This window comes from Tigriopus californicus, chromosome 10 (assembly GCF_007210705.1).
Source record: "Tigriopus californicus strain San Diego chromosome 10, Tcal_SD_v2.1, whole genome shotgun sequence".
Classification (NCBI taxonomy): domain Eukaryota; kingdom Metazoa; phylum Arthropoda; class Copepoda; order Harpacticoida; family Harpacticidae; genus Tigriopus; species Tigriopus californicus.
In genome coordinates this window covers 3,290,913-3,313,334 of record NC_081449.1, presented here as the reverse complement: position 1 = coordinate 3,313,334, position 22,422 = coordinate 3,290,913, and the positions used below count along the sequence as shown (strand labels likewise).

At 46.1% G+C, this 22,422-nt stretch overlaps 2 protein-coding genes across 2 annotated transcripts; one reads left to right on the top strand and one right to left on the bottom strand.

Annotated features, from left to right (window-relative positions):
* The first annotated feature begins 94 nt into the window (after positions 1–94).
* Positions 95–16,523, top strand: LOC131889249 (intermembrane lipid transfer protein VPS13D-like). Its single transcript, XM_059238317.1, has 10 exons — positions 95–377; positions 799–979; positions 1,048–4,581; positions 4,648–5,003; positions 5,516–10,831; positions 10,905–11,121; positions 11,197–12,980; positions 14,010–14,188; positions 14,260–15,689; positions 16,010–16,523. The coding sequence occupies exons 1-10, from the start codon at positions 281–283 to the stop codon at positions 16,425–16,427; spliced, it is 13,512 nt and encodes a 4,503-aa protein (XP_059094300.1). The 5' UTR covers positions 95–280; the 3' UTR covers positions 16,428–16,523.
* Positions 16,480–18,184, bottom strand: LOC131888646 (kynurenine/alpha-aminoadipate aminotransferase, mitochondrial-like). The gene has a single exon (XM_059237552.1). The coding sequence runs from the start codon at positions 17,813–17,815 to the stop codon at positions 16,553–16,555; it is 1,263 nt and encodes a 420-aa protein (XP_059093535.1). The 5' UTR covers positions 17,816–18,184; the 3' UTR covers positions 16,480–16,552.
* Positions 18,185–22,422: the final 4,238 nt, after the last annotated feature.

Genomic DNA, 22,422 nt, shown 5'->3' with positions numbered 1-22,422 from the left:
ATCTGATATTTGTTTTCATTTGTGACGTCATAACAAGTCGAGAAAATAGAGCGAGAGAAGGTTGCCTCCTCTGCTTTTGGCATTGATCAACATCGTGTGTCTGCTTCATCCACTCATCCAGTTCATCTGTTCTAAATCAGAGGCACTCAGTCACGGCTAACAAACGTCACATGCATCGATCAGAGCCCGTGAGAGTGAGAAATGGAAGTGTCCTAGCGGCCCCGGGCATGAGGCAGAGGCTGTTTTGATTTGGATTTGGACATCCGAAAACGACATCAACATGTTGGAAGGCTTAGCCACATGGTTCCTGAACAACTACTTGGGCAAATACCTCCAAAACCTCAACACCGACCAGTTGTCCATCGCTTTGCTCTCAGGCAAGATCCATGAATGCATGATTGAATGAATACGAGCATGCTTGGAACAATGAATGGAAATTCAAGCCCTCGAGAATTCAGGCTAGCTCGAACCATGAAGTCCATATCTTTTCTTTCTCGGGCTCCTTCATTGTTTAACTTGCTTCCCTCTAATATTCGTAGGGAATACGTAGGCCTGGTTGATCCGGTAGCATCTTTCAAGTCAGAATTGGACAATTTTTTTAGATAGCATATTCCAGATCAATCCTTCATTTAAGGACTAGCTCGGTAAATCCTTTTGGGGGACCAATAGACGAATTATAGCCTTTCATTTCAATAATAGTACTGGGGATTACATTCCCTGTAGCGCTTAGAAAAGCCCGTGAAAAGCCATACCAAGCCAAAAAAATATCGAGTCTCATTTGCATATGTGTCAATTTAGGTCAAGTCGAGTTGGAGAATGTGCCCTTGAGGTCGGATGCCTTGCGATTCTTGAACTCCTCCCTCGAGGTGCGATCTGGATTGGTGGGCAAGATTTCGCTGCGCATCCCCGTCTCCAGGATCCGATCGGAACGTTGGAGCATCTCCTTGGAGCAAGTCTACATTGTCACGGGACCACAACGGTATGTATTAGTAGATGACTAGTTGGCTTAGCCTGATTAACCTGGGTCGCTCGGTTGATGTGCTTTAGGTTTGAGACGTTCGATCCCAGCCAAGACGATCAATTGAACCAGGAGCTGAAGCTCTCGGCCCTCGATGGGATTGAGGCTGAATGGCGGGTTCAACACGACCATCAACGCACCGGCGGCAACTATTATCCCTCCTACTCCTCTTGGATGTCCTATGGCACCTCCTTCATCGGCAACATTGTGGAGAATCTCCAGATCCAGATCCGGGATGTGCACATTCGGTATGAGGACGACATATCCTGTCCCGAACGACCCTTTGCGTGCGGTTTCCATTTGGGCTCGCTCTCAGCCCAAGCCTGCGATGAGAATGGCGTGCCCAAGTTTGTGCACCGCGATCCACGCTCCGCCATGGCCTTGAAATTGGTTGAGCTCAATGATATGTCGGCCTACTTGATATCATTGACCCAAAGATCGGACTTATATGGGAACCTAAGTCCGGAGGCCATGAAAGAGAAGATGGGCTTCAACCCGAATTCCACGCACGAATTCATCCTGAATCCCGTGTCAGCTCAAGCCAAATTGAAGCGGGATTGCTCTGAGCGACCTTTGAATTCCCGGAAGACTCCCCGAGTGGTTTGCGATCTCGAGTTGGATTGCATCCCGTTGGAGATCACGGACGAGCAATACCAATGTCTGATCACGGGTGGACGGTCGTTGCATCAGTTGCACAAAAACAGGCTGTTTTGGAAGTGGCGGCCTTGTGAACCCGTTCACAATCACGCCGGAATTTGGTGGCGGTACGCGATTGCTTGTCATATGGAGAGAATCCGCGATCGAAATCACGTTGCTCAATGGTCGACGGTCTTGGAAAAAGCGTCCGAAAATGTGCTCTATGTGGAAGCGTTCAAATCGTATCTGGTGAATCCCGTGAACTTAAGTGCCGAACTGAAGGCGGTCAAGGATGAGCAAGACGAAAAGCGGTCCTTTGAAGAGCTCAAGGCCCTTCGGAATCTGGCTGTTTTTCAACTGAAACAAATGACAGGCGGTTTAGACGAGAGACCCGGATCCCGAGATGACAACTTTTTCGTGGATGACGACTCTCCGGAAGAGCCCATTGCTCAAGCTCCTTCATTGCTCCAGCAATATTTCCCATCTTGGTATTCGAGCTCCGAGGCCGCCGATACTGAAATCACGGAGAAAGTCGACGAATCCATTCGTTCTTCTCACGCCGCGGGGTTGGATGCCAGTATCAGTCCATTGGAGGAAGAGTTCATCGAAGGATTGGCCGACGATATTCACATTGTGCCTTACAAGGATCTCATCTTTGCCCAAATCAACTTCGTCCTCAAGCGCGGGTCCTTCAAGCTCTTCTCCAAGCGCAGCATATACGAGTCCTTGCCTCGGCATGACGAAAAAGGCAATCATCTCCTGTTTGAATTGGAGTTCAACACCGTGAAACTGAATTGTGAAACCCGACCTCGGACTCGATCGTACAAGTTCGCCTTGTCTTTGGGTGGAATGTACCTGCGGGACATGATCACCAAGGAATCCATTTTCCCGCTATTGATATCACCCCTGAACGAAGAAGGTGCTCCCCTGAATTCACGGGCTTCCACTTGTCTGCGCAATTTCGAAGGCATTGCCAAATCGTTTCAGAGCTTCCTCCCCAAGTCTGCCAGCAAAGCGACCCAAGAGACCCCTCTGTTCCTCTTTCATTATGAGACTCGGCCATTTGGCACCAAGAAAGTGGATGGGAAGTTGCACATCTCATCCCAACCACTGAATATCGTGTACAATCCGGCCGTGTTGTACTGTCTCTCCGAGTTCTTCAAGATCCCGGATGAGTTGAATCGAAGTGCTCAATTGTCGGCCAAATTGAGATCGGCCGCATACATTCGGATCGAGGAGGCCAAGCAAAAGACCAAAGAGGAATTCCTCAAGAGCCTGCATTCCATTCTCGACGGTCATAATTCGGGACGCCGGAATTGGGATATTTTGTGCGAGCTTTCGGCCCCTCAAATTATCATTCCGGAACACTTTGTGAATAAAGAGGCTCTGATCATGGTGATTGATCTGGGCAAATTTCACTTTTCCAATGACAAAGGTCCTCAAGGTGGGATGAGCGACAAGAGCGCCCCCGAGGATCAGGTCAAAGCGAATGAAGGTGAGGACGAAGAGGACGAGGAATTTTGCACGCCCGCCAGCAGTCCCGGAAGTCCCTTGCAACAACCCGCCAAGGCCTCGACTGAGCAGGATTTTAATAAGCTCGATCCGGACTTGATGGAATCGACGGTCATGAGTAAGATGTACGACCGCTTCACCATGAGTATGAAGGGCATGCAAGTCATCATCGGACGAGTCAAGGATAATTGGAGATCTGCCCATCTTAGAGGATCCTCCTTGCTCCATGTTCTCGACAAGTTCAGCATCAGTTTGATGATAGACATCCGGGTCGTGGCGGCCAATGACCCCCAAATGCCAAGTTTCGTGATATCGGGCACTCTGCCCAAATTGAACATGCACGTGAATGAGGACAAGATCCACTCCTTGGAGCGAATGACACGGCTTCTGATTCTGGGAGACGCAGAGCAGGAGGAGACGTCTAAAATGTCCGCGGCTTGTCAAACCGACGACTTACTGGACACGCCCATGAGCTCTCCAAATGAGGAGGAGGAGATAGGCAATCTGTTCTCAGACTGGAACTCGAAGACTTCAGAAGTGAACCCGGCCTCCACTCTTCTGCTAATCCAGTTTTGTGTCTCAGACTTGGCCGTCGAGCTTCAATCCCAAGGGAAGAGCATCGTTGAGCTCCAAGTGACCGGAGTGAAGGCATGCCTCACCAAACGACCTTTCGACACGAACATCACCTTGTCCGTAATGAGTCTGTTGGTGGTGGACGCCTTACAGACCTTCGGGCGTGACTTTGAGCTCCTCGTGGCCAGTCATCGCCATGTCATGGTTGATAGCTTGAGCGGGAGTTTGCGGGGTAGCGAACCGGTCTCACCCATGTCCCCGAGCTCGCCCGATCCTCATCACCGATCGCTCGAGGAATCGGCCTTGGACATCAAGAGAGTGTTGAGCTCGCTTCAATCGCGCGATAAACGGGCCACATCACCGCCGGTCAAGTATCCACATTCGCCGAGGCATATGACCTCTCCGCCAAGCTTCGTTTCGCCTCATTCGAATCGACGGCAGGTCCATTGTTCTCCCTCAAGTGTGGGATTGGAGACTAGCACGGAAGCAGAGGCTTTAATCATGGTGGACATACTGATTATCAGTCCTAACTGTCCTAACATCGATCCGGATGAATACGGCAACCGCGAGCGTCATCAGATTGTGTCCATCCATTTCAATTCGTTGGATGTGATCGCCAATCAAGAGACAATCATCGAACTCTTGGCCTTCTTCAAACGTGTCTTACCTTCAGTGGGTCGGCCTTCCAGAAATCGGCGCACAGTACCCACCACGTCAGATTGCGCTTGTCAAACTGAGGGATCCGTAAATAGATTCGGAAGCCTTACTTGTCTCGATTCTACGAATCCGTCCAAAACGGCTACGATATCGGCATTTAGTACGCCGAACATATTTCATGAAAGGTGAGTGTTTCCAAACGTTTTGACTTGCGTTTGGTTAGGGTGAAATTAATCTTGTGCTCCTTCCAGCAACGCCTTCGAAAGCTCGAAAATTGAAACCCGGTTGGAGCTCCGGGCGGACTTCCAAAGGCTAAATATTCTGCTTCTTCGAGCCAAAACGGGCAAGAGGATCGGCACTTTTCTATTGACCGAGGCCAGCATCCATTCCGTTTTGTCCAAGGCAATCAATGTTTCCGGATCCTTGGGAGGGATGCAGGTCATGAATCTGTTGTCCGGATCCACGCTTCATCAAAAGATCATATCCGTGGGCAAAGACCCGATGATTGACGATAGCAACAAGGGCTTCATTCACGCGCAAATTTACGCCTTGGGTGAGGGCAACGAAGAGAAAAAAGCCTTGACCTTTTCCATCTCTCAAAGAACAGGTAAGAAATCCCTCAGCCCAGTCAAATAGAGAAGTAGCTGTCATCAAATTTTGTAGACATATTTATGGATTGGTAAGAGGTGGTGATTGGTATAGAGGTAGGTATGTTAACTGATTTCAGGATGGGACACCTCGTTCATGTCAAAATGGCTAGCTATGAGGGTTGGCGGAATGGAACACTTTTGTTCGGGATGGGGCAGGGTTCGTGGTGACCCCGTTGTGACCTACACGGAAGACAATGACTAGTTGTTTTTGCGGGAGAAATGGGAAAATGTCAAGTTGTATGGAGTCAACTATCATCTTTCTATGGTCTTTTTACATTCTCAGTTGAATGAAAAAAAAAACGAATTTGTATGAGGTCTTCAAATTGTTGAGGGACCAAAATCTAAACCTTTTTTTTATTGAAAACTCGCACTCATTCAATGATATTATGTGGGCTGAATGAAGAGGATTGGGAGCGTATTGGAGTACGGATGTCCGTTTTAAAGCTTAGACATGAAATTACGTTTTCAGATTGCGCCTCAGGATTCCAAAGCTACTTGGGAACGCCCATGAAGGAGAGCACGAGCTTCCAGGCGACGAATTCAATGGCGTCAGACCGTCTCAATATCGACTTGAACATCAAGATGGCCGCCGTTTGTTACGTGCACTCGGCTTCTTTCCTCAACGAATTGAATTCTTGTGCCACGGACTTCAAACTGTACATCAGCAATCTAGCCCACTCCATTCGTATGGCAGCGACTGAGATCGCCTTAGGGATCGTTCATCGCCGATCCGAGGCCATCAGTCATCAAGCCACCATGGACGAGTATTTTGGTACCCTTCCCAAGGCCAAAGGAGGAGCCAGTTTCCAAGCTCCAGATTATTATCCCAGTCTCGAGCGGGGTGCCCGAATCACGGCACCCGCTCCCACGCCAAGACACGAGTCCAAAGCCAACTATGAATTTGATTTGCACTTGGACATGGTGATGGAATCGCCTGTTATTGTCATACCTCGCCAAGAATGGAGTTTCGAAGTCCTCGTGGCTCATTTGGGCGAGATCTCGGTGAGTAATGAGATCATTCAGGGCTATGCACTTCAGGATGAGGTTGGCTTGCCCCATGATACCCAAAGAGCGGATCGGGTCGAGGTCACGGTCACGGATATGAGCCTTCACAGTTTGAATCTGACTGAAAAGTACGCCAGGTATGCCAAAGACCCTTTGAATCTCCTGAGTCAATTCCGACACCTCCTGGCTCAAGAACTCTATGCGTGTAAATCCAAAGGGGCCCTGCCCATTTGGCACGATACGGCCATTGACTTACGAATCGATCGGATTGAGAGATTCAATTCCAAGATGCCCGAATCTGAGAGCTTTCAATCATTTCAATTCCACGGTTCTGAGCATTTTTCAGAGTCCGGATTCAGGAACAACTCAAGCTCAGAGAGCGTTTTCCACGTGAAAGGGAAAGTGACGAACCCGTTGAAGTTGTCGCTCTACCGTTCGCAATACGAATTGTTGCAAGATGGCGTGAAAAATATGGCTCCTCCTGAGCAGATTTCCGATCCTGAAGCAGATCTGGATGACTCTGAAATACCTCGAAAGCCTAGCTTCAATATCGGACTAGATCCACCCTCCGGAAATGCGGAGGAACCTTCAGAGATCGAGGGTAGTTTTGAGGTTCCTCAACTGATTCTCGAGCTTCGAGGTGACCTGGTGAACTCGATATCTGAAGGCGACACGTTGGTACGGTTGAAGTTCCAAGACTTTGCCGTGTTCTACGATAAAACCGAATTGTACAAGAATTCCATCGAGATCGCCCTCAAGAGTGTTCTCATGGAGGATCTTCAACTTGATGAGGGGTCCAAGCATCGTTTCCTCATGAGCTCCTCATTCAAGGATCAATCTCAGACAAATTACAGGGGCTTTTCTCGTCCGGATTACGGTCTATCCACCTCGTGTCCCGATTTCTGGTTCCACAATGATATTCATACTCATGGCACGTCCTTACCCGACAATCTAGACCCAAAGGTGGTCATTGGTGCCGAAAAGCCTCACCCAAAAATGAAACATCGGAAGCGGCCTCAAAACTTGAAAATTGAAAATGACAACCCATTGACCCCTCCACCAAGTGCCGTGTCCTCCAAAAATTCGCCCATTTTCAACGATTTCATCAAACGAGACCTGCAAAACGAGGACAATCTGATCCACATCAAGGTGCTCAACATTGACAAGCGTGGTCCGGATTACTACAAGAAGTACAAGTGCACCAACCGCTTCGTGGACGTGAACTTCAACACCCTGGACATCATATTCAATCTCGAAACTTGGGTCATGGTCCTGGATTTCTTCGGAATCGGAGCGGGTCCAAGCAAGGACACGAGTTCCGCTCCTCCAATCACTCGCCGAGCTCAAGAATACGAGCGCAGCAAGCGGACCAAAGAGTCAAATACGACCCTAGAGGAGGACTTCAATATGGAGATTAATATCAAGGTCATACACCTCTCATTGATCCTCAACAAACCCGAATATGAAGTGGCCAGTGCTGGGGTGCGGAACTTCGTGTCCTGTCTGTATTTCCGCGACGGAAACTTCTCCATCGACGGGAAGTTAGAGCAGTTCTCGCTCAAGGATCTCACTCCCCATAACTCTCGATATAAGGATCGATTCCTCTCTCGGGGTGGAGAGCAAGTGCTCACTTTTCATTTCTTCAAGTACACCCAAGATGACGAGAAATTGAGTCGACCCTATGACGCCTCATTGAAGCTCCGCATGGCATCCGTTACGTATGTGCACACACATCGATTCTATTCAGAGATCCTGGTCTTCTTCAATCAGTTCCATGTTCATCAGAGCGTCATGAACAGTATGCGAGATGTAGCGGCTGGCGGTGCGGTCAAAGATTTGGCGGGTCGAGGAACCCGCATCAAACTAGACATCGAGGCGGGATCGCCATTGATTCTGTTACCCATGAGCTCGAGCTCGTCCAAGATCTTGTCAGTGGATCTGGGCTTCTTGGAAATCCGCAACACGTTCAAATTCTCAGGGGAGGAAGGAACCATCAGTCGAGAAACTTTGGCCTCCTGCACTTCCCATGAGGTCCTGGGAAGACGATCTCGAGGCACTTCCAAGACCTCGAGGTCAACCGCTCGATCACCGGATTCGTCCGGAGGGAGGTCGGCGAATTCGCCCTTAAGAAGAAGACGACCCTCTTCTCGCCAGAGACGAAAAGACGAAGAGAGTTCGGCCCAGATGAAAGTGAAAAAGTGCCTTTTGGATGTGATGAATGTGCATATGAGAAAGGCCACACTCAGAACGGCCGAACGATTGAGCGCCTTCACCGACGATGACGCCTTGGCCAAAGAAGATATCCTGGTGGGTAGTTTCATCGTTCGACCCCAATCCAAGCCGCTTTTAAAGGAGACCTTCGAGCTCAAACTTCAGGTCGAACGGAATCTGGACAAGGCCTTCTCCCATCGAGTGCCGGACACAAGTGTCAAAGGGGTCTTGTCGAAGCTCCATTTGGCCGTGGACCAGGATCAATACACCATGATTCGAGGGCTTTTAGCCTACAACTTTGGAGAGCCCCTGGACGATCTCAACTTTGAAACAGCGGCGAGCGAGCAAATCCATCCTTTGTCCGGGCAAACTTGGACTGGCATGTTCATGGAATTTGAACTGCAAGATGTGATTCTGGATCTACTGCAACATCATGGGAACCCGAGTCGCAGTGTGCAAGAATCCGGATTAGCTCGAGTCAGTTTCATTCAATCCCGATTGATATTTGAAGGTTCCAGTGATTCCACTACCGATGTCGATCTCGTGTCCCAAGAGATCCTCCTGAGTGATTTGCGGTTTGCGGATTATCCGGCCAATAAGAAATCCAACGTTTTCTCGAAGATCCTTTACCCCATGGAAGTCGTCGAGAGACGGAATCCGATGCAAGCCGAGGTCCACTTCCGAGCTACACCCAATTTCAACCAATTCACGGTCCTACTGAACAATATGCGTCTCATGTGCATCTTCGATTGGTGGATCAAGGTCCTAGATTTCATCTCGAAGTCCACTCAAAATCCAAGAACCTTCTTGGAGGAAAGAAATCCAGAATCGAATGAAGTGACTGTGACCTCGAGTCAACCGACCATATCCAGATCATTTTTGGATCAAGAACCAATCTATCCAACGGCAGGTGTGATATCGCGAAGAGCTCCAATAGTCGATTGTTCTGGACCGGTTTTTGAGCTGAAACTAAACATCACCGAATCCGAGACGATCATCGTGGCAGACTCATCAAAATCCGATACCTCGACAGTGATCCTCAGATCCACCACGGTGGTGACTTACCGTCCAGACATGGTGAACCGGCCTTTTTCGTGCAACCTGAACAATGCTGAGGTGTTCTCATGCATTCTCGGACGAGAAGAAGAGTCATCCCTATCCATCATAGATCCAGTCACCATCAATTTAGATATTGGCGCCCGTAATGGTGGGGCTGGGACCAGCAAAGGTCTGGCCGATTTCACCGGAAGCGTAGGGGACGAAAGGACGGCAGAAGTCCACCTGCAGCAGATTAACATTCGCTTGTCGTACAATGATTGGCTCATGTTCATGGCCATCATGGATTCTTTTCCCAAACAAGCCCGTGAAGCTATCTATGGAAAGCAAGAAAGTCGCCGTGATGGTTCCAACGACACCGAACCGTTCTTCCACGAACCCATGAACGTTCAATCTCAGATTCATCAACTGGCCAATCTAGGATTCCGACGTGAAGATTGTGCCACGGCATTGAAAGCGAAAAGGGGTCAATTGAACGAAGCGGCTTTGTGGTTGATCGAAAACGCTTCTTCCGATTCGGGATCGAAACGCAAATTTCCCGACCACTCCTCAAAGAGCTCAACGGAGGCCTCAAACGATGTCAGTTCATACTTGGATGGCTCGCCCATCTCGTTCAGTTCGTTCGAGCTAAAGGCCAGTTCCGTGAATATTTGCATCATCGATGACTGTAAAGATGCAGATGTACCATTGCTTGAAACCACCCTGAGACAACTCCACCTGACCCATGGTTTCGCGGGTAAAGGTAAGGCCTCAACCCAAGTGTCGGGCTCGTATTACAATCGGGCCCTGAGTGCTTGGGAGCCTTTTCTCGAGCCTTGGGCGGCCCAACTGACATGGGAGCTCAAGAGAGTCGGGACCAACGGGCAGAAGTTGGCCATGCACATGACAACGTCTGATAGCATCAACTTCAACTTGACCTCGACCCTCGTGGATCTGTACCAAGTCGTCAAAGAGAACTGGACCGAAGACCTTCAAAAGGCCAATTCTCGCTTGGAAAACCTAAAGGCTCGAGGTCCAGAATCTCGACATCGAATGGCGTTCGTGCCTTACGCTCTTATCAATAATACGGGATCCGTTTTGTGGTTCTGCACTCAAGCACGAAATACGGGTACTCAATTTGGTGCCAATCAATCCCGGGTGAGTCGAGGATTCGAAGCCAAATGGATCCAAGTTGAGCCAGGCGAGACAGCTCAATTCACATTTGAGAACCGCGGGAAATTGCGGCACACCCATACCCATGACGTCAAAATCCACCAGGTCATCATCAAAGTTCACGGGTGGCTGGAAATCAGCCCCGTGTCTGTAGATCGAGTGGGCACTTATTTCCGGAAAGCCAAGCCTATTCCGGCGGCAGATTCGGATGAAGACTTGCCTCCAGCTCGGATTGTTTGTGATGTCAGGCTCGAAGGTTCCGCACGGAAGCTCATTGCCGTGAGATCGGCCTTGCAAGTCGCCAATGTGCTCCCTCATCCCATGGATCTGAAGCTCGAGACGTCTCTGAGTAAAAGCAATGGTAAGTGTGTGATGTGGTGAGGTCCGGAACTATTCCGAAAAATGCTACTTACCAATGACAAATGTGCCTGCAGATGTGCTTGAGATCCAATTGCATCCCGGAGAGATCCGCCCAATTCCGTTAACTTATGTGTGGTCAAGAATCTACGCTAAACCGTCCACAGGAAATGTGAGTCAATGGCAGTATTGTGAGGAGCCCGTCAATTGGTTCAAAATCATGACCAAGCAGGACAACTCGTTGGATGTCCGGACCAGCTCCAAGGTTTGGCGCCAACACAGCGAAAAGTACAGGTGAAACTTGGAAATTTCTTATGATCGCCTTCCAAAGGAAAGTAGTAGTGCCTTACGAAGTGTCTTTTATTTTAGATTTTGCGTGGCCATTGAGCGGGAAAACTATCCGATTGAAAATACAATCAGAAGAACCTCTGAGGAGCGAATCGCCCCCGCACCTTCCTCATGGATTCAACCCGCCCACAAGATCTCCTTTGTCTCCCCCATTGTCGTGGTCAACCTTCTCCCTTGCCATCTCATGCTCAAAAACATGGTCGGGAACCTGGTGAAGAGCAACATTGCTCCAGGCAAGGAGCACTTCCTACCTGTGGACATTTCCCAACAAATCGTGCTCCATTTATCCTTGGACCAATATCCCAAAGGATCCGACCTCATAGTCCCACCCAATTCGTGTAACTTCGAGGCCAGGATCAAGTTGACAGATCAAGAGGATCGCCCACTATTCTTGCAAGTCCGTGTGATCATGGTCTATCACGGGGCGGTCAAGATCTCGGTATACGCTCCCATATGGTTGGTCAATAAAACTGGCATACCGTTGATCTTCAAGCAGGAGGGTTCTAGCAGTGAGGCTGCAGGTCAGGATGTGGAGCATGAAGTTGGCCGAATGGGTGCTCCATTGCTGTTTTCATTCCTTGAGAGAGAAGGAAACCACGCCATCATGATCCGAGTGGGCAAAGACCTTCACCCTCAAGGCAAGACCACGTGGTGCAAGCATTTCTACATTCAACTTGGCGCCCGAGTAAGAAAATTGCGGGTGATTCCCCCGGATCAAAGGGCCGAATGGGTCTACATCATCGGGATTGAGGTGCGATTAGGCAAAGGACGATATCGAGACACGTTCATTGTCACATTGGCGCCTCGTTTCCAAATTCATAATCAAACCCAGTACACGATCCTACTAGCCCAGAAACGCTATGCCGCCACGTTCACGGACCTGGAAGCCAAGGCAACTCATCTGGAGGCCATGCCTAATGCCACGCTGTCGTTTCATTGGCCTCGATTGGACATGGAACAGCTCCTATGCATCAGACTCATCGAAATGAAAGACGGTCAATGGTCGGGAGGGTTTTTCATAGAGGGCGTCAACTCGTTTCATGTCTCCATACGCGACAACAACAATCTCTGCGTCTTCATTCGCGTTGAGATTGGGTTGATTGGGGCTACATATTCCATCATTTTCGCGGATTCGGGCAATTTTCCTCCACCCTTTCGGATCGATAACTTCTCGGAGGTGTCCATTACCTATTATCAGAATGGGATCCATGGACAGGGTATGCATCAGTGTGCCAAACCCCGACATTCTCTCCCCTATGCCTGGGATGAGCCCACTTTGCCTCCGGAACTCACGATCGTCCCCCCGGGTGGAGTGACTTACAATTTCAACATGAACCTTATCGGAAACGGCTGTCAAGTGACCTATGAGAACTTCATCTACATCGCCATGTCGGGAACGTTTCAAAAATCTCCGCGTAATCCCAGATCCACAGACGGCTCCGATGTAGAGTCGATGGAACTCGTGCTCGATGTGGAGGGTACCAAGGTGATTTTGGCCAAGAAAGAGGCTGGCAAGCGATCGCAGTTGTGGCGTATGACTTCCCAAGGCTTGCTTCAACACGAGGGGAGCTCTGCACCTCAAGATCCCAAGAAGTCCCCGGAGGTGACCATGAGGAATATCCTAGTCCTGGATATTAGCGGACATGCCGTCCAGCCCAAGCATTGTGTGCCGTTAATGCTACGAAAACCGGATGAAAGGAGAAAATTAACACAGTATTGGCGATTCACCAAGGACGGGCGCATGATGTGCGATCACCATGGACTTTATGTACAAGCTCAAGATGGGTTTTTGGGCCTTCAGCAAGGTAAACATCGAACAATTTCTCGACTTATTCCGGCACACGGCAGCTTTTTGTCTTTTTATGCCCTTTCAAGGACCCTTTTCAAGTAACCTTTCAAGTAACCCTTTTCACTCCTGACTTGACAAATGCCGTTAATTATGACATATTTATTATTTTGGTTTAGTTTTTCACCGGCTTTTCTAACTGCTACAAGAAATGATCCCTAGTAGTATTACAATGAAAAGTTATAATTCGTCTATTTATTACCTTTCAATCTTTATATAATTTTTGGTGTTCCAAACAATTTGAGTTGGCAGACCGAGCTAGTCCTTGAACTAAAGGGGAGCAAATTGAACAATGAAGGAGCCCGAGGAAGAAGAGAGTTGGACTTCATTGTTCTAACTAGCCTGAGTTCTCGAGGGCTTGAAGGTGCTCTCAAAGATGCACATTAAGCCTCTACGGTCACTAGCATTGACTCTAATAATAGCAACCTGAAAATTGGTTTATTAATGTGATGTTGAAATGGCCATGAAAGCACCCGTTATTTCTCCTAGTTTTCACAGACACCTTGTTTGCGCTTAACAATATTTCGCCTCCTCGAACACTCCCGAGGCACAACCAGAGGGCCTTCTCATCTCTTTGTTTTTCTGTTAGTTAAATTCATTCTTTAATTGTGCTTGGTGAAGGCTTCGATTATGATTTGTGTAATGCCTCTCTCATTTTAGGTAATAATGGAAGTAAAAGCTCTGGCTCTTATTGGCGTCTATGTACGAATGAGGTTTGAGCGTGCTTTTATTTTTTCGTGAGTGAACTTTGATGTAGAATTGAATGCTTAAGTTCTACAAACATGTAGAGCTGTTGAGGTTAAGAAATTGTCACCCTTGCTTAATTTCCTTGAAATTAAAAATCATACATTAAAAAGAAACACTTGAATTCGTTGGTTTCAACGCCACTAATCCACTACTGAATGAAACTTTTTCCCGGAATTTTTTTTTAACAGAGGCGACTAAAAACATTCCCTTCGCCTTTTAACGGTCCATCTCTAATTTTCAGGGAACAACGTTGTTCTTGGCCCGCCATCATCTGTCTGTTATACTCGAAACCCAAATGGAATCCCCTTGGAACAAGCCATCGATCGGCACCGGCTACGCCCAGGATCCGGATTCCTGTCCGTGAAAGTGACCACCGATGGTCCCACGCGAGTCCTAGAAATTACGGATGAGAAGCAAAATGTACGGGCTCTCAATAATCTCGCTCATTAGTCTCTTTCCATTGTACTTTACGAGCAATTGTCCCTTTTCAGCGGGTTTACGCCCAATTGGAGGAGCGAGATTGGCAACTGATCCAAGAAAACGAACGTCCCACACTGATCGTGCCTGGAAATATTCCCAGAAAAGACAGCCGTCAAGAAGCCTCGCAAGGACGCGAATTTCAGATCGTGATCGAGGCCAAGAAGGGCGTTGGATTGAGCCTGGTATGTCGGAACCCGCCTGAGGAGCTCCTTTACGCCTTTATGACCAATGTGGTGGTCGACTATCAATCCTCGTGCCTCCAAACGGTTCTGGACGGGAGTGTGCAACATATCCAGATCGATAATCAATTGCATAGTGCGCAGATTCCGATTCTATTGTATTTGTCTCCCATGAGCAAGAATGATGATCATCGACATTTACCGGCCATTCACTTCACCTCCAAAAAGTCCTTAAGTAAAACGGAGAACGCTGTCATCTACAAACATCTGATGGTCACGGTCAGGAATATGACTATCAATCTCGAGGAGGAGCTTTTATGCCGAGTGCTCAAGTTTGCCGGAATCACTCGATCTGACTTGGAAATGGAACGCTTGGACGAATCCGCCTCGGAAGCTCAAAGAGCGTTGATCGCTTCCACAACGAGTGCCACACGATACTATTTTGGCACATTGAAGCTCGCCTTGAATCAGGTCAAGCTGAGTGTGATCAAATCGAACAAACTCGCACCGGATCTGCAAGCTGTGAAACGGAAATTGGGGCTCTCACTCATCACCTTTGAGGACGCCAATATCGAATTGGACCCTTTCGTGTTGGTCCATCCTTTCGAAACGATCAACTTCCTCACCAATAGAGTGATCAAGCACTATCAGGATGAGCTCTTGTCTCAAGCTGTGCTGATATTAGGATCCACGGATTTCTTGGGCAATCCATTAGGATTCCTCAACGATCTCACCGAGGGCGTCTCCGGACTAGTCATCGACGGCAATGTGACCGGATTGATTCGAAACGTAGCCCACGGAGCGGCCAACTCCGCGGCCAAAGTGACGGGAACCCTGTCCAGTGGTCTGAGTCGGGTCACTTTGGAGGAAAGGTACGATGAGCGACGTCTCATGATCCGTAGGAAGAAAGGTGAACGGGGTAAGGAGCATCTCGTGGCTGGCCTCAAAGGATTTGGGTTCGGAATGCTCGGTGGTCTGACTTCCGTGGTGACTGAGACGTACGATGGAGTAGCCAATGACGGCATCACCGGCCTGTTCACTGGTTTGGGATGGGGTTTGATTGGGACCATCAGCAAACCAGCCATCGGAGTTCTAGATCTGGCAACGGGAGCCGCTACGGCTGTTCGGGAATCGAGTAAGAGCGCGTTCAAACAATTACCTCCAAAAATTAGACCCGCCCGGGTGGTCGTAGGACCAGGAGGTTCCATGCCCGTCTACTCAGAGTTCGACGCCCAAGGACAAGAGCTCATGTACCGTTTATGGTGAGTTAACGCGTCTGTTACAATTAAGGAGAGTAGCATAGGAGGATTTAGCAGAAAAATATGTGACATAAAAAAAAAGGTTGGCGAAATTCCGCTCATCACGAATTTTGACATTTGCTAGGGCCTTCGTCATGGCTTGAAGGAAAAGCTTTGAGCAGTAATAGTAAGAGAGTATGTTCAAGTTATCTGACGGCCACGGGTTTTTTTCCTTCTAATTAGGATTAAACTTCCATTATTCGTCATAATGTTTCAAGTTTAAGAGGCTGAAATCGATGAGGAATCACTTATACTCATCTATCTATTGCTTATCTCGTTCCTAGTTTAAACGGCCGAGATGACTTCGAGACGTACGTGGCGCACCAAATCCTGACCCCTGGCGACGAAGACCTCCAAATCATGATCACCAGTGATCGCGTGATCGTGTTCAGTTGCCCGGGCAATAGTCGCGATGCCAAGATATTACTGATCGTCTCTCTCTCCCAATTGTGTCACGCCCGGGCCGTGGTTGAAACCAAAGACACCAAGGACAAGCATTACATCGAGATGAAAATCGCCAATCAAACCATCGACCCCAGTGAATCCATGTTCATGGATGATGGAGACTCGAAACGGCCACAAGTCTTTTGTGCCAGCGATAAATTGGCGGCGGCAGTCTCCCAACAGATCAATTACGCCAAGGTCATGTTCGAGGAGAGAATTCAAGCTGTGATTGAAGACGTCAACTTGGACGAACAATAACCTAAACATGAAGTGCTTTTTGTCAGAGAATGAACATTAGTGTTGTAACAAATTCTGTCTACGTATGTTGACATATATTCATCATTTATCCCACTATACGTTTTTAGTTCATCATATTGTAGTGATCATTTCTTCTTTATGCTTTGGCGTTCGTGCTCCTCTCGAATGACCTCAGCCAAACGCTGAAACCCTAAATCAATGTCCTTTTCCGAGGCCAAAGAGAAAGCCGCTCGGAGATAGGAACAAGGTTTATTGGGTTCGGCCATGAACGGCTTACCGGGCAACAGACTGACCTCCTTTTTGAAAGCGTGTTCTAGGATCATATCCCAAGTGTCCTCCACCCCATGAACCTTGATCCACAGGAACATCCCTCCCTCGGGAATGCTCCATTCGCACAGGCCAGCCAGATGCTTATCCGCGGCTTGACTCATGCAATCCCGTCGCTGCCGATAGAACTGTTCCACTTTATGGACGTGGTCCAGAAACCCTTGTGTGCCCCATTGCTTGAAAAGCTCGTTGGTGATCACTTGCGACAGAGAAGACGCATGGATCAACGACGATTGCATGTGAAGGACGATCCGATTCATGAGCGGTCTGGGACCACTCAAAAAGCCCAATCGGATGCCCGAACTGAGTATCTTGGAAAAACTGTCGAATCGAAGAACCCGACCGTCGGTGTCCATGGAGAGGAAACTCGGAATCCGGCTCTCGCCAAACTGGAGAAAGTAGTAGGGATCATCTTCAAAGATGAGGATGTCATATTTGGAACAAATCTGGTAGATCTCTCGTCTCCGTTCCGCCGTCAAATTGTAACCAGTCGGGTTGGCTCCCGTGGGATTGAGATAGATCAGTTTGGGAATGGTCTTGGCTTGGGCGAGTTTCTCTCGCAAATCAGAAGGAATCATGCCGTCCTTGTCGTTCTTGATCACCATCAAATCCGGTTGGTATGGACTCAGAATGGCCAAAGTACCCGAGTAGATGAACTCCTCCACAATGATCCCTTCTCCTTGATTCATGGTCATTTCAAAAGCTTTGGCCAATCCATCTTGGCTCCCATGAGTGACGATCAAGTCACGGTTGGACCAAAAATCCCCTGGCAAGTTGTGAACGGTCTCCTGGACGAGCTTCAATTGATGGACCAGGCTCTCCAGACCGTTGGTGGAAATGTATTGCAAGGCTTGTTTCATGTCGTTGCCCTTGAGACTGAATTGAGATCCGTCATTGAGTTTGAACGAGGCTTCCATGAAGGGGAACATGGCTGGATTGGGCAGTCCACCGGAGAGAGGAATCATGGTGGGCGGGGCATTGGCCAGCATCTTGGTGATCTCTCGGATGATGGAGGGTTGACGTCGGGCAGAGATTTGATTGATAAAGCGAGCATAATTCATGTTTGCAGTAGGAGTTTTGGTCAAGACGAACAGTGTCACTTTCTGGATGGAACTCTGAAGACACTGACGAGATAACAGCTTCAAACGAGTTTTATATGCAGGTTTCCGTGATCAAAGTCCTCATTGAATCTCTCATGGCGATTTACGAGTGGTTCGGCTTTGAGATAGGAGCCCATAGTACCAAAGGCTGGGATCAAATCGTCATCAAATATAGAAACACTAGAAATCTTGGCGATAAGATTCTTCTTGGGATGCACGCCACACTCAAGGAAGACATTGGATGGCTACCATTAAAAAGTATCGAATAATGATTAATAGGGCTGATTCAACAAGTCTATAATCCTGCAAGTTCTATGAGCTAATGTGTCTCGGTTTTTTTTTTAGGAGAGAGACCCAAAAAGAAGAATGTTAACGCACTTCACTTACAGAATTGCTAAGTGCCAATTGATCCTCCACAAGATATTTCAAGCAGTAAGTGCTCCCGCATTCAAGAGGTGCTCAGTTTAAATATAAGTTTGATTTACTATTCACCTTGTTCGCTTTTTTGAACTGGCGTGTTCTTGTGGCATTTTTTTTCAAACGCAACCACGTAACTTTGGTCCCTAAAGGCGGAAAAATGAGGAAACAGACATATCAAAGGTTTTATTGCTCAAGAACATGAAGGAAAAAAACCAATCAAAACAGATATTGGTGATCTTTAGAGTACTTAAAAGCAATCAATCGCATTTTATCACATATCACTGAGAGATCTAAATGAATTAATGCCTTTATTGTAAGAGACAAGCCTCATCGGTTATAAATATAATAAAGAAGTAGGAAAGCGTTGGTTTGAGTTTGAGGTTAGCTTTTAAGCCAGATTTGAATAAGCTCTTAAACAAAATTCCGGATCAACCCTAAATTCAATGGCTAGTCATTTGACGAATCAGAATCAATAACAGTTCTCCAATTTTCAATCCAAAGACAGGAGAAGATTACCAAAGAAAATGCATTATTCAGATGAAAAGCCATGAGTAATCAAAATCAATGGGCATAGTACATACGCACATAATACAAACTCCTGACTTGTCCAACACAAATATTAATCTGACCTACGATATTTCTTATCTCGTTCAAGTCACAATGACATTGGTAAATGTTTTAAAAGTATTTTTTGGTGACCCAGATTCAGGGGTTTCACAATAATGACGTTTCGTTTTGACTTTTTGAAACGATCCAAGGGAGCAAAAGTTAGGACAGAAAGTAGTTATCTGAAGTGATAATGTGGAGTACAGATAATGAATACATATCATTAGAGACCGGGGCTGGCATTTTTTTCGCCATTTCAGGGCAAATACGTTTTGTGGGGTAGATCTAGGAGAAAACTGAACTTGTGAGTTACATTTGGCTAATTTGAAAGAAAAAAATCTCGTCACTTCAGTCAAAATAACAGAGGATTAAAATACATGAAATAGTTCTCTGGACCCAAAATGACCAAAATATTTGAAAACTTAATTCAACCTAAAAAATATCTTTCCGACCCCTATTCATGAATCTCCAAAATTGATGGACTGTTTTCTCGTCCTTTTGGGAACTGCCAACCTTTCAAACACGTCTGTTGGAGGGCACTAGATTGAAAGTTGAGTTACAAATTGCAAATCACAAAATTTTTAGAGTAATTTTGATACTAAATTTCTTGCACGGTTCAATATCTAAGTGCTGTTTGATCGAACAAGGGGGTGATTTGAAATACTTGACAAATTTTAGCTGGATTTTTGGATGATCAACTTACCCCTCTCGTCTCACCATTGAGACGACTGCCACAGAGGTTGAAAAGGCTTTTTGAAAGTTGTCAAAAATATCCAAACAAATCCTGGTAGCTTTTAGGCATTTGACCGGTTAGTCTGAGGTTTGATTCAATAAATAAATTAGATCAAAATTAATTCTTATAATTTTACGCCGTAGAAAACTGTAAAAGATGAATTCAAGTATTTTTCTCAAAACTTGATCAAGCTTTTTGACCACCGTGATGAGACGGGTGAGACGAGAGGAGACGAGACGACTGTATGGAAGAATCCAGCTTTTATCTAAGTCTGGTGCACGTTGGCTGGATACCTTGTTCATTCTTCAGCGCCATTTAGAGCCCTAGCTCCTCTAGCTCTACTGAATGACGTCAGCTACTTGTTTTTCGCCGTTTTATATCACATCATATCCACTCTAGATAATCATACTGTGGCCAAATTAGGCGCCTTGCTGATTTATCTTGTTTTTCGATCTGTCAGATAATCTCGCTAAACTTGTGTTAATACATCTTTGACACCAAAAGAAATCTTGACCATGAAATGAGATTAGTTGATTTGTTTATTCGATTTAAGATATAAAACACGTTTATGTTTTTATAATTTGGCGTCCTCTCCATAAGCTCTGAATCTTAGACCTCTTCCTCTTTGGTTTGCCTCAAAAGTCTTTATGGCATGTGAAGTTCCTGTCAAGGACGTCGTGTCATCGTTGGACAAATGCATTAAGGGAGAAATTGGCAACTTTTCCCCCAATCTATTCAAAAATATCCATCAATTGAGTCAGGCCTTGTTCCACACAGAACACGTTGATAAATTTTGAGCCTAACTGAAATCTTGAGTCTGAATTATTTATGCTCTCAAAACTCAGCGCAACAAAGGACCATCGTGAGATTTGTTAGGACTTCGTTGAGATAACTTGTAGGTGTTAGTTTCTTTTGCAGCAGAGTTTAAACTAAGCTCAAATGTGGCTATGACATTCTCAGTCCAAAAGAGCCAAACACAAGTGAAGGAGAAAGCAGTTGATTAATCAAGTTAAAAAATTCACCAATGTCTTTGTCCCGTAATGACACGTCGTCCTTGATTGGAAGTTCTTTAAACGTTGTCATGCCTATTCTTTCACTTTTAGCCACGTAATTATCAATTGTTTGACTTCCAAGACATCTTTTGAAACCTGCTCAAACCCACAATAGTTCAGACTTTATTCTTCCCAGTTTTTTTTGCAGAAAGCTAACAATTTTCGATGACTTCCTTGGTCCTCAGATATGCTTAAGATATCTTGTGGGCTACTATCTCACTTGTTCAATACATGTATATCGTATTAGCTCACTCGATACCTGTACATGTTCAACTTGTGAGGAAACGATCAACCCGTACATTGCCTTTACTTGTGCAAACAAGTTAATGAAACGAATCGAATCATCGCAAGAAATAAACGCAAATATACACGGATGTTTTGTTTGTCCTTACTCACGTAAAACGAGTAAAATAGCTTATCTGAAATTCAATGCCTGTTCAGTTGCTTTTTCCTGCTCTTTGAACGATGATATGTAAACCTCATTTCCGTTTATTAGTACGCAGTAATATAGCTTTATTACTATAAATAATTAAAATTGTGAAAACAATTGCTTAAAAACAAANATTTATGCTCTTAAAGCTCAGCGCAACAAAGGACCGTCATGAGATGTGTTAGGACTTCGTTGAGATAACTTGTAGGTGTTAGTTTCTTTTGCAGCAGAGTTTAAACTAAGCTCAATTGTGGCTATGACATTCTCTTTTGGTCACAACTGAAGGAGAAAGCAGTTGATTAATCAGGTTAAAAAATTCACCAATGTCTTTGTCCCGCAATGACACGTCGTCCTTGATTGAAAGTTCTTTAAAGGTTGTCATGCCTATTCTTTCACTTTTAGCAACGTAATTATCAATTGTTTGACTTCCAAGACATCTTTTGAAACCTGCTCAAACCCACAATAGTTCAGACTTTATGCTTCCCAGTTTTTTTGCAGAAAGCTAACAATTTTCGATGACTTCCTTGGTCCTCAGATATGCTTAAGATATCTTGTGGGCTACTATTTCACATGTTCAATACATGTATATCGTATTAGCTCACTCGATTCCTGTACATGTTCAACTTGTGAGGAAACGATCAACCCTTACATTGCCTTTACTTGTGCAAACAAGTTAATGAAACGAATCGAATCATCGCAAGAAATAAACGCAAATATACACGGATGATTTGTTTGTCCTTACTCACGTAAAACGAGTAAAATAACTTTTCTGAAATTCAATGCCTGTTCAGTTGCTTTTTCCTGCTCTTTGAACGATGATATGTAAACCTCATTTCCGTTTATTAGTACGCAGTAATATAGCTTTATTACTATAAATAATTAAAATTGTGAAAACAATTGCTTACAAACAAAACTTTCGACTGTATCTTTCAAGCATTAACGAAATTGACAAGATTAATAGCGTCCCATATGTCTTTGCCAGTGTCAAACCATCGTGAAATAACCTTTTACTACGTTATTTCAATAAAAATGAAAAACTGCTACTAAAATGAAAAGGGTTCATTGGCTTATGATAAAACTTTTCAAAGCTCTACAATTCATAGTAACCTTGGCTAAGAAATAATTCATTGTCAACTTCTAGTACTGGGATGTCGGCAATGACAAGAATTTCCTAAGCTGCCATCTAAAACTGGGCTTGTAATGGGCAGAGTGACTCAAAGATTTAATTATGCAAGTCAGAGTTTGTGTAACGACAAAACTTTTGCAAATCTTTGTTCCCCGTCATTTTCGTTTTTGGTAAGAGTCGTGGATCCGTGGAATTCTTTTC

Excerpts from the sequence above, each read along its gene's own strand:
- LOC131889249 (XM_059238317.1), top strand. The coding sequence starts at position 281 with ATGTTGGAAGGCTTAGCCACATGGTTCCTGAACAACTACTTGGGCAAA. Across the intron at positions 10,832-10,904 it reads GTCTCTGAGTAAAAGCAATG|ATGTGCTTGAGATCCAATTG; the intron begins GTAAGTGTGTGA and ends ATGTGCCTGCAG. Across the intron at positions 14,189-14,259 it reads TTACGGATGAGAAGCAAAAT|CGGGTTTACGCCCAATTGGA; the intron begins GTACGGGCTCTC and ends GTCCCTTTTCAG.
- LOC131888646 (XM_059237552.1), bottom strand. The coding sequence starts at position 17,815 with ATGAATTATGCTCGCTTTATCAATCAAATCTCTGCCCGACGTCAACCC.